General features: G+C 39.0%; 2 protein-coding genes across 2 annotated transcripts; both read right to left on the reverse strand.

Moving 5' to 3' along the window:
- Positions 1-1,415: 1,415 nt before the first annotated feature.
- On the reverse strand, positions 1,416-4,288 carry LOC127159149 (uncharacterized). The gene has a single exon (XM_051102052.1). The coding sequence runs from the start codon at positions 3,948-3,950 to the stop codon at positions 3,081-3,083; it is 870 nt and encodes a 289-aa protein (XP_050958009.1). The 5' UTR covers positions 3,951-4,288; the 3' UTR covers positions 1,416-3,080.
- A 5,121-nt stretch (positions 4,289-9,409) lies between these two features.
- Positions 9,410-10,592, reverse strand: lpar4 (lysophosphatidic acid receptor 4). The gene has a single exon (XM_051102042.1). The coding sequence runs from the start codon at positions 10,584-10,586 to the stop codon at positions 9,525-9,527; it is 1,062 nt and encodes a 353-aa protein (XP_050957999.1). The 5' UTR covers positions 10,587-10,592; the 3' UTR covers positions 9,410-9,524.
- Positions 10,593-11,240: the final 648 nt, after the last annotated feature.

Genomic DNA, 11,240 nt, shown 5'->3' on the forward strand with positions numbered 1-11,240 from the left:
ATGGGTCTTTAATCTAGATTTAAACTGACAGAGTGTGTCTGCGTCCCGAACATTGTAGGGTAGATTGTTCCAGAGTTTGGGCGCTAAATAAGAAAAAGATCTGCCGCCCGCGGTTGATTTTGATATTCTCGGTATTATCAAATTGCCAGAGTTTTGAGAACGCAGCGGACGTGAGGGACTATAATGCGATAAGAGCTCACTCAGGTACTGGGGAGCTAAACCATTCAGGGCTTTATAAGTAATTAGCAAGATTTTAAAATCTATACGATGTTTAATAGGGAGCCAGTGCAGTGTAGACAGAACCGGGCTAATATGATCATACTTTTTGGTTCTAGTAAGAACTCTAGCTGCTGCATTTTGGACCAGCTGAGTTTGTTTATTAAGCGAGCAGAACAACCACCCAATAAAGCATTACAATAATCTAACCGTGAGGTCATAAACGCATGAATTAATGTTTCAGCATTTGACATTGATAGCATAGGTCGTAGTTTAGATATATTTTTGAGATGGAAAATGCAGTTTTGCAAATACTAGAGATGTGGTTTTCAAAGGAAAGATTACCATCAAATAGCACACCTAGGTTCCTAACTGATGACGAAGAATTGACAGAACAGCCATCAAGTATTAGACAGTGTTTTAGGTTATTACACGCTGAGGTTTTAGGCCCAATAACTAACACCTCTGTTTTTTCAGAATTTAGCAGTAAGAAATTACTTGTCATCCAATTTTTTAACTCAACTACACAATCCATTAGTTTTTCAAATTGGTACGTTTCGCCAGGCCGCGAAGAAATATAGAGCTGGGTATCATCAGCATAGCAGTGAAAGCTAACACCATATTTCCTGATGATATCACCCAAGGGTAACATGTAAAGCGTAAAGAGTAACGGCCCTAGTACTGAGCCTTGTGGTACTCCATACTGCACTTGAGATCGATATGATACCTCATCATTTACTGCCACGAATTGATGGCGGTCAGATAGATACGATTTGAACCATGCCAATGCACTACCACTAATGCCAACATAATTCTCAAGTCTATTCAAGAGAATGTTGTGGTCAACAGTATCAAACGCAGCACTAAGATCCAGTAGCACTAACAGAGAGATACAACCACGATCGGATGACAAGAGTAGATCATTTGTAACTCTAATAAGAGCAGTCTCAGTACTATGGTACGGTCTAAAACCTGACTGAAAATCCTCACAGATATCATATTTCTGTAGGAAGGAAGATAACTGTGAGGATACAACCTTTTCTAATATCTTTGACAGAAATGGGAGATTCGAGATAGGTCTGTAATTAGTTAATTCGTTGGGGTCAAGTTGTGTTTTTTAATTAGAGGCTTAATAGCAGCCAGTTTGAAGGTTTTGGGGACATATCCTAATGACAGTGATGAATTAATAATATTTAGCAGAGGATCTATGAGATCTGGAAGCATCTCTTTTAGTAGCCTAGATGGAATAGGGTCTAGCATACAAGTTGTTGGTTTAGATGATTTAACAAGTTTATACAATTCTTCCTGACCTATAGTAGAGAATGAGTTGAATTGTTCCCCAGGAGATCTATAGCGCACTATCTGATGCGACACTGTAATTGACGGCTGCATAGTGACAATTTTGTCTCTAATTGTATCGATCTTAGAAGTAAAGTAGTTCATAAAGTCATTACTGCTATGCTGATGGGCATAGTCAGTGCCTGTTGGTTCTTTATTTTTTGTTAACTTAGCCACTGTATTGAATAAATACCTAGGGTTATGTTTGTTTTCTTCTAAAAGAGTCGAAAAGTAGTCAGATCTGGCCGATTTTAACGCTTTTCTGTACGATAGGGTACATTCCCGCCAAGCAGTACGAAAAACCTCTAATTTTGTTTTCCTCCAGCTGCGCTCCATTTTCCGGGCTGCTCTCTTTAGGGCGCGAGTGTGCTCGTTATACCACGGGGTCGGACTATTTTCCTTAATCTTCCTTAGGCGCAGAGGAGCGACCGTATCTAGAGTCCTGGAAAAGAGAGAGTCAATAGTTTCTGTTACATCATCAAGTTTTTCTGAGCTATTGGACATGCTGAGGAATTCAGATAAGTCAGGAAGATTACTTAGAAAGCAATCTTTTGTAGTAGAAGTGATGGTTCTACCATACTTGTAATAAGGAGTTGAATTTACAGTTTTAGTCATCTGGAGAATACACGAGACTAGATAATGATCAGAGATATCATCACTTTGCTGCAGAATCTCAACGGCATTGACATCAATTCCATGTGACAGTATTAAGTCTAGAGTATGATTTCGACAATGAGTGGGACCTGACACGTGTTGTCTAACTCCAATAGAATTTAGAATGTCTGTAAATGCAGCTGCCAGCGCATCATTTTCAATATCAACATGGATGTTAAAGTCACCTACTATTAAGACCTTATCTGTAGCCAACACCAGCTCAGATATAAAATCAGCAAATTCTTGAAGAAAATCTGTATGGTGCCCTGGTGGCCTGTATACAGTAGCAAGTACAAACGTCATAGGGGATTTATCATTAACAATTGTTTCTCTGGATAATGTTATATGAAGCACCATTACTTCAAATGAGTTATACTTGAAATCCGCTCTCTGTGAAACACTAAAAATATTGCTATAAATTGTAGAAACACCTCCCCCTTTACCTTTTAGACGTGGCTCATGTTTATAACAGTAATCATGAGGAGTAGACTCGTTTAAGATAATGTAATCATCTGATTTTAGCCAGGTTTCTGTCAAACATAGCACATCTAGATTATGATCAATGATCATATCATTTACAAAAAGCGCTTTTGTAGAGAGGGACCTGATATTCAAAAGGCCAAGTTTTATCATTTGTTTCTCTGTATTATGTAAGTTTTTTATTTGTTGAACGTTGATTAGATTGTTACTCTTAAATTGGTTTGGACGTCTTTTGTATTGTCTAGCTCGGGAACAGACACAGTCTCTATAGCATGATATCTAGGTGAAAGGGTCTCTATGTGCTGAGAATTAACTGATTCTGGTGACGTGAGGCGGCTAGCAGACGGTCGGATTAGCCAGTCTGTCTGCTTCCTGACCTGGGCCCCAGTTAGTCAAGTGCAAACTCTAAGACTATATGCCATATTACTAGAGAGAAGAGCAGCACCACCCCTGGAGGGATGAAGACCATCTCTTTTCAACAGGTCAGGTCTGCCCCAAAAACTTGTCCAATTGTCTATGAAACCTATGTTATTCTGCGGGCACCACTTAGACATCCAGCCATTTAGTGACGACAGTCTGCTATGTATCTCGTCACCACGATACGCAGGGAGGGGGCCAGAGCAAATTACAGTGTCTGACATCGTACTTGCAAGTTCACACACCTCTTTAACATTATTTTTAGTGATCTCCGACTGGCGAAGTCGAACATCATTTGTGCCGACGTGAATAACGATCTTACTGAATTTACGTTTAGCATTAGCCAGCACTTTTAAATTTGCCAAGATGTCAGGCGCTCTGGCTCCCGGTAAACACTGGACTATGGTGGCTGGTGTCTCTATTTTCACGTTCCGTACAATAGAATCGCCAATAACTAGAGCACTTTGATCAGGTTTCTCAGTGGGTGCGTCACTGAGTGGGGAGAACCTGTTTGATGTTCTGATCGGAACGGAAGAGCGGTGTTTTGACCCGCGACTATGCCGTCTCACAGTCACCCAGTTGCCCTGCTGCAAAGGCGAAGTTACCGGAACCGAACAATGTACGGGACTTCCTAAGCTAGTCGCATCCAAAGCCGTATCTAATGCCCTCACATTCTTACTATCCTCGATTAAAGTTTGGATGCGTGTCTCTAGTTCTGAAATCTTCTCTGTCAGCCTAACTATTTCCCTGCATTTATCACATGTGAATCCCTCGCTGCCGACAGAGATTGATAAACTATACATATGACAGGTGATGCAGGTTACCAGGAAAGGAGAAGAAGCCATTACTCACCGTAGATGTAGAATGATTTCAACTCACCACTGTTGTCTGATGAACTTGTGTAGAAAAAGGCGTAGAGAAAAATTAAAAGTGAATGGCAAGCTAACCGGCTAACACACTACAAACACGCTGCACTCGCGGTTGTAGAATAAAAACGAGCGATCAACGAGAGCGAGGGAAGAAAGGAAAGCGGTAGTAGACGTGGATAGAGACGTGAGTGGGAACGCAAATGGCAGGCTAACCGGCAAACGGAATGCTAACGCACAGCGCGGCGTTGCACTGGCGGTTATAGATTAAAAGCGAGCGATCGGATTAGTTTGATGGATAATAACAGAAATCTGGTGGGGAAAAAAGGGGAAAAAAGCAGAAGAATTTTATCACTTTAAACAACAGAAAGTAATAGTAAAATAGAGATTTCCTCAGAAGAATAAAACTCTAGGGAGCTTGATTGACACTAATAGACCTAGGATTTTTTGAAAAATTTTTAAGGTTCTTTTCTGAGAAAGTGTTAGCTATTCACTCCTCTTTTACCTTGCAGTTATCAGATCTGTCATTGTTTTTGCTGGCTAGCCCGGCTTCTTTTTCTTGTTTTCAAAATGTTTCTTTGAGGGAACTCTGTGATTTGGTCAACAAGATGAAGACAACTGCCTCCTCACTTGATGTAATTCCTTCAGAGATTATTAGGGCCTCTTTTACTGAAATTGGTACTGCCATTCAATCATTGATAAATTCGTCCCTAGCTGCTGGGGTAGTCCCGAAATGTTTTAAGCATGCTGTCGTTCAACCTTTGCTTAAGAAACAGGGGCTGGATGAAAGTTGCCTTGATAATTATCGACCTGTCTCTAAGCTCTCATTTTTATCTAAACTTTTGGAAAAAGTTGTATATTCACAATTGACTTTGTTTTTGAATGCAGCTAAATTAACAGAACCTCTCCAATCTGGTTTCTCTGCCCATCATAGTACTGAGTCTGCTTTGCTTAAAGTGTTAAATGACATTTTACTTGTGGTTGATGGTGGCAAAAATACAGTTCTGTTGCTTCTTGATCTTACAGCTGCCTTTGATCATAATATTCTTCTTTGGCGGTTAGAGTATTTGTTTGGGATCAGGGGTACTGTTTTGGAATGGTTCAGTTCATATCTTAGAGACAGGTCCTTTTCTGTTGAGTTAGGTAAGCTATCTTCATCTGTTGCTCCTATTATCTGTGGAGTACCACAAGGATCCATTTTAGGTCCACTTCTTTTTAATCTATATATGCGGCCTTTGGGGGATATTTTTAGGAGGCATAACCTTTCATTTCATTTATATGCTGATGATACCCAGTTGTATCTACCATTGAAAGCTGGCGATACTATTGAGCCCTTATTGGCCTGCCTTGCGGATATCAAGAAATGGTTATCTGATAGTTTTCTTCGACTTAATGAAGATAAAACAGAAATTATCGTTTTTGGACCCCCAAAATTGAGAGGTGATCTTATCAATGAGCTTGGCAAACATTTCTCCTCAGTCTCCACCCAGGTTAGGAATCTTGGTGTTATTGTGGAATCTGAGCTCTGCTTGACCGAGCAAATAAATACAGTTGTTAAGAATAGTTTTTATCAGTTACGGATCATTTCGAGACTGAAATAATTTTTGTCTTTTCAAGACCTGGAGAAGGTCATTCATGCTTTTATCACCTCTCGTCTTGATTACTGTAACTCATTATATTTGGGTCTTCCTCAGTCATCCATTGCACGTCTACAGTTGGTACAAAATGCTGCTGCAAGGCTGTTGACCAGGGCAAAGAAAACTGGTCATGTTACACCAATTTTAACTTCTCTTCATTGGCTCCCTGTCCATTTTAGAATTCAATTTAAAATGTTGTTGTTTGTTTTTAAAGCTCTTAACGGTCAAGCCCCTTCTTATCTCACAGATCTGCTTACTCCTCTTTCATCCTCTAGATCTTTAAGATCTTCTGATAGGGCTTTTTTTAGTTGTCCCTCGATCACGATTGAAAACAAAGGGTGATAGGGCTTTTTCAGTCGCCGCCCCCCCGTCTTTGGAATCAATTGCCACTGGATATCCGCCTTGCACCATTTATTACAACTTTTAAAACGATGTTGAAAACACACCTTTACTCCCAGGCTTTCTGATTGTGATTTTGTTTATGTTTTATTGTTTTATTCTTTGTTTTATTTGTTCTATGTTTTTATCTTTTGATTTTGTTAAGCACTTTGGTCAGCTTGCTGAGAGAAATGTGCTATATAAATAAACTTTACTTACTTACTTACTTAATTACAACAAATGGAATACATTTTCTTACTCTTTGTATTGTCATATTAGTGCTACACGTTTGCCCTATTACAATGAGATAAACAAATTAGGTCAAACATAATCTAAAAGTAGTTGACTATAGTATCTAAAATGTGTAATGTGGTGGGATATGGAGATATATATATATATATATATATATATATATAGAGAGAGAGAGAGAGAGAGAGAGAGAGATAGATATAAATTTAACATCTTTTTACATCCTTGCTGAATAAAAGTATTAATTAACCAGTTTAAATGACTGGTAGTAGAATTAGTAGTAAGAAAAAGAAGACTGTATTATCTAACCAATACCACAGATGACTGGAATGCAGGACCATCTGCATGAAACATGGACTAGTGTTGATGTGATGATTAAAACATTGTGTATAAATAGTAATAAGGTATGCGGTAGTGGTTTAATTAACCAAAGAAGAAGAAAACAATAAAATGATGTCAAAATAATGTACTAAAATCTCTCCTTTGTTAAAATGTTATTATATATACAAACACTATTATTTAATAACACTATTATTTATATGTAGTAACGTTATTATTGATGAATACAAATATAACATGCTAATGTGCGCTTAATATAACATGCACACTCAAGAAATAAAGCTGTCATAAAATAAAAATTCTGTTCTATTTTCTGAATGTATGCTATAGATTTTATTGTGAGCAATTCATGAATTCATCAATTCATTCATTAAAAATGAAACATTACAAGGTCACAAAATAGACATGTAAAAGTAAAGCAAATAAAGCCCCTTCAGAATGATTTAGAGTCCTTTTCCCCTAATCCGGTAAAGATTACGTGCCAAATCGCGCCTGCAACAACATATTTAAGAGTATTAAGGCAGCTCTCGAGACCTGGACCACAAGCCTTTTTGAGTCTGAGACAATGGACCCATTGCTGCAGTCATAATAAGCATTTGGTCAAGTAAATGCAAGACCAGAGGATTTTCCAAGTCTTCACATAAGACCCAGTTTCTGATATCCCACACGCTCTTGTGCAAGTCACTGTAGATCAAGTCACTGACAAACAAAACTCATGTTGGCTCTGCACTAAGTTGAGAATACATGCTCACTAAATGTATAATAGAAATAATGTGTCGAGCTGTTTTTTGTTTGTTTGTTTTTTGTTTTACTTATGCGATAAGATGTTCAAAATAATACATGTACAAAGCAATACCTTTTACAATAACAAAGTAAGACTTTTGTATGTGAGGAGTATAGTTAAAAATGCATCCAAATGCTATTAGAGACGCATGAGATTAAGAAGCCTGCAGCAGGCTGAAAGCGAAATGTCTGAGACATCTGTTAAAAGCTCCCAGAATCATAGGACCTTCTCTTGTACAAAATGTGAAACACAGAGACACCAGTTACCATAGTCAAATGTGTTCTGGGAACCAGAGCTCTGACACCAGAAACAATTTAAAAGCACTATTTAAAGCTAAAGGTGGATTTGCTAAAATTGTTATTTATGGCAGTCTGAATAATTAATGATGCCCATTTTAAAAGGGTGTGTGAACTGGCAAAGATGATGTCCGACACCATAAGCTGCATGGTGTCTGAATATGCAGTGTGCATGCATTGGCCTAATTAATAGTTTAATTTTAGGTATGGGGTAGAATTAAGGGATCTAACATATGGTCATGCGGAATAAGGACTAGCTTTGGCTTGCTGATTGTAGGCTACAACACATTAAGGCACATTTGTGTAAATCAGCTTTGAATTAACACAGATAGTGAAAAGCATTACACAAATAAAAATTACTTGACAACCATTACTGCAACAGTTCTCTTAATCTTTATTTACACAAAATGCCAAATAGAGTTCGTGCAGAATACAACATTTTGTCCTCATACCTTAAAAAAAAAAAAAAAAAAACATTACACAATTTCAATGACGCAATGTGTAAGGCAGTTTATTCTCAGCATTGCCTCATGGGATGCTATTGTGGACATTACTGTAAACAGTCTTCTGGTAAAGTCAGTAGCGTAGGAGTTTAAAGAGAATCTTGCAGGGCAAATGAATTACAATGCTGACATGCTCATAACTACCTGAGTAGAAACATGATTATTTTTAGAAATGTGTTCTCACCAGTTTTCAGTTTTACGTATAATTAAGATGTATCATGTAAAAGCTTACGGATGCTGTTTTCAATAAAAAGGAAAACAAACTTTTAGAGATTTGGAAAGCAAAATTTACACATGCATTCCACATTCACACAAGTCATAATAACATGAATTTTGGAGAAAACACACACACGCTTTCAGAAGGTGCTTTGACAAGGTTACAGTGTACAGTCCTTAGCACCTCTAGATCTTTAAGATCTTCTGATAGGGCTTTTTTAGTTGTCCCTCGATCACGATTGAAAACAAAGGGTGATAGGGCTTTTTCAGTCGCCGCCCCCCGTCTTTGGAATCAATTGCCACTGGATATCCGCCTTGCACCATTTATTACAACTTTTAAAACGATGTTGAAAACACACCCAGGCTTTCTGATTGTGATTTTGTTTATGTTTTATTGTTTTATTCTTTGTTTTATTTGTTCTATGTTTTTATCTTTTGATTTTGTTAAGCACTTTGGTCAGCTTGCTGAGAGAAATGTGCTATATAAATAAACTTTACTTACTTACTGTAAACAGTCTTCTGGTAAAGTCAGTAGCGTAGCAGTTTAAAGAGAATCTTGCAGGGCAAATGAATTACAATGCTGACATGCTCATAACTACCTGAGTAGAAACATGATTATTTTTAGAAATGTGTTCTCACCAGTTTTCAGTTTTACGTATAATTAAGATGTATCATGTAAAAGCTTACGGATGCTGTTTTCAATAAAAAGGAAAACAAACTTTTAGAGATTTGGAAAGCAAAATTTACACATGCATTCCACATTCACACAAGTGAATGTAATTCACATAAGTGAAGTAATAATAACATGAATTTTGGAGAAAACACACACACGCTTTCAGAAGGTGCTTTGACAAGGTTACAGTGTAACGTCTGTTTAAATTGCAGTGTTGAGGTCTGTGCAAACAGTAACTGTCTTCAGTAAATCAAAAAGTAGTCAACACAAACTAATGGGCAGACAAAAAAAAAAAATAAAAAAAAAAAAAAAAAAAAAAAAAATCAAAGAAGAGACAAAGGTTATTTAAACATAGATGTTCCATGCAGGTGCTTCAGTGAGAAAGTCTAAATTCCAGTCATTTTCTTTAACGCTACATCCTGAGACTAGAAACTTGTAGAAATCCTTCTGAACGTAGTCCTGGAACTACGCATTGCTTTCAGAACTGGCTCTCACTGGCTTGTTCTTTTCCATTGCTGGTCAGCATGTGGAGCTCAACTGTGTGCGTGCCAGTATTTTCCTTGGTAGATACAGGGCATTCACTCTGCTGCATGTTTTCCTGCATGGCCTGACACTTCCCAGTAGTCAGCGATTTCTGAAAGGACTCAGAGGTAAAGTAGTAGACTACTGGGTCAAAGCAGCAGTTGAAGGTTGCAATGCAAAGCGTTACGGGGTACAGGGTTCGCGCAAGTCTCTCCACCCAGCAGCTCACGAGTGCTCGAATGCGCACCATGGCATAGATGAATAGAACAGAATTGTAAGGGACAAAGCAGACAATGAAAATGGCCAGATGCACTACAATCATACGCAGAACGCGCTCCTTGTTGGCGCCGGTCTGACACAGAGTAGCGGGTCTACGTAAAGTCCTTAGCACCATGGAAGAGCAGGCTAGATTGATCATCAATGGGATGAGGAAACCCACCACTTCGATGAAGATGGTGATCTTCGACAAATACGTCTTCCATGTTTTCTTGGAGAATCCCTCGAAGCAGGTGGTGCTAGTTTTGGACTGGTTGGTGGAAGAGAAGAATGTGACTGACATGCCCCCACCGAGTATCAACAACCAGATGATACCGCACACGATACCAGCATTGCGACGGGTACGGATGGAGAGTGAACGGAAGGGGTAAACGATAGCCAGGAAGCGATCCACACTGATGCATGTCAGGAACAGCATGCTGCCATAGATATTGGTGATAAAGGCTCCTCCAGAGATCTTACACAACGTGTCGCCAAACGGCCAGTGGCGATTCACGTTATAAAAGATCTTAAAAGGAAGAGTAAACACGAACACTAAGTCCGATAAAGCTAGATTGGTCATGAAAAGCGTGGTCTCGTTACGCATTTTAATGCGACAGCAGAAGACAAACAGTGAAGCGCAGTTCGTGACCAGTCCCAGAACAAACGCAACACTGTACACCACACCATAAAGGTTGTACTTAAAGGAGTCATCGATGCCACAGTTCTCCATCCCAGTCTCGTTAAGAACAAGACTGGCCATTATGGCCCCTGTAGCGGAAGCTGTACTTCTGTTTCCAGTTAATTCCCAATACGCTGCTCTTCGTGATCTGTCTTTCCCATCCTCTATGCACAAAGCTTCATCAGATGATTACTGCTTTGAAAGTGCAGCTTTGTCTAGGTACAGCAATAGGCAAATCTGTAGTTTCCTGCATGGGGGAGAGCAATAAGAAAATAAGTTACATCACCTGTCCTGGAGACCCCTCACCACTACACGTTTCCCTCGTCTAACACACCCAATTCAGCTCATCAGAGCATTGAGGGTTTGCACTCATATACACCTGGTGAATTTTCTGAATGCGGTGCTGTTTCTGACACATTCTGACATTTAAAATGTGGACTGAAAATGCAAGCAATGGGAAACCTGGTAAAATCATTCTTCACCCCTCACCCCCAGCCCACTTCCTCTTTGAACTGTTGCCGTCCGGTCGGCGCTGCTGAGCGCTGAGCACCAAAACGGCCAGACATCAGAACAGTCTCTTCCTTCAAGCAGTCCATCTCATGAACAGTTAATACGGCAATAAACACTATTTATACATTTATTTATTTAAAACACATACCTTTTTTTTTTTTACATTCGGAGTGTCTATTTACACTAAGTGCAAATAGCCCGCCTTGCTGGTAGAAGCTATATAAA

Source organism: Labeo rohita, unplaced genomic scaffold, assembly GCF_022985175.1.
Source record: "Labeo rohita strain BAU-BD-2019 unplaced genomic scaffold, IGBB_LRoh.1.0 scaffold_194, whole genome shotgun sequence".
NCBI lineage: Eukaryota > Metazoa > Chordata > Actinopteri > Cypriniformes > Cyprinidae > Labeo > Labeo rohita.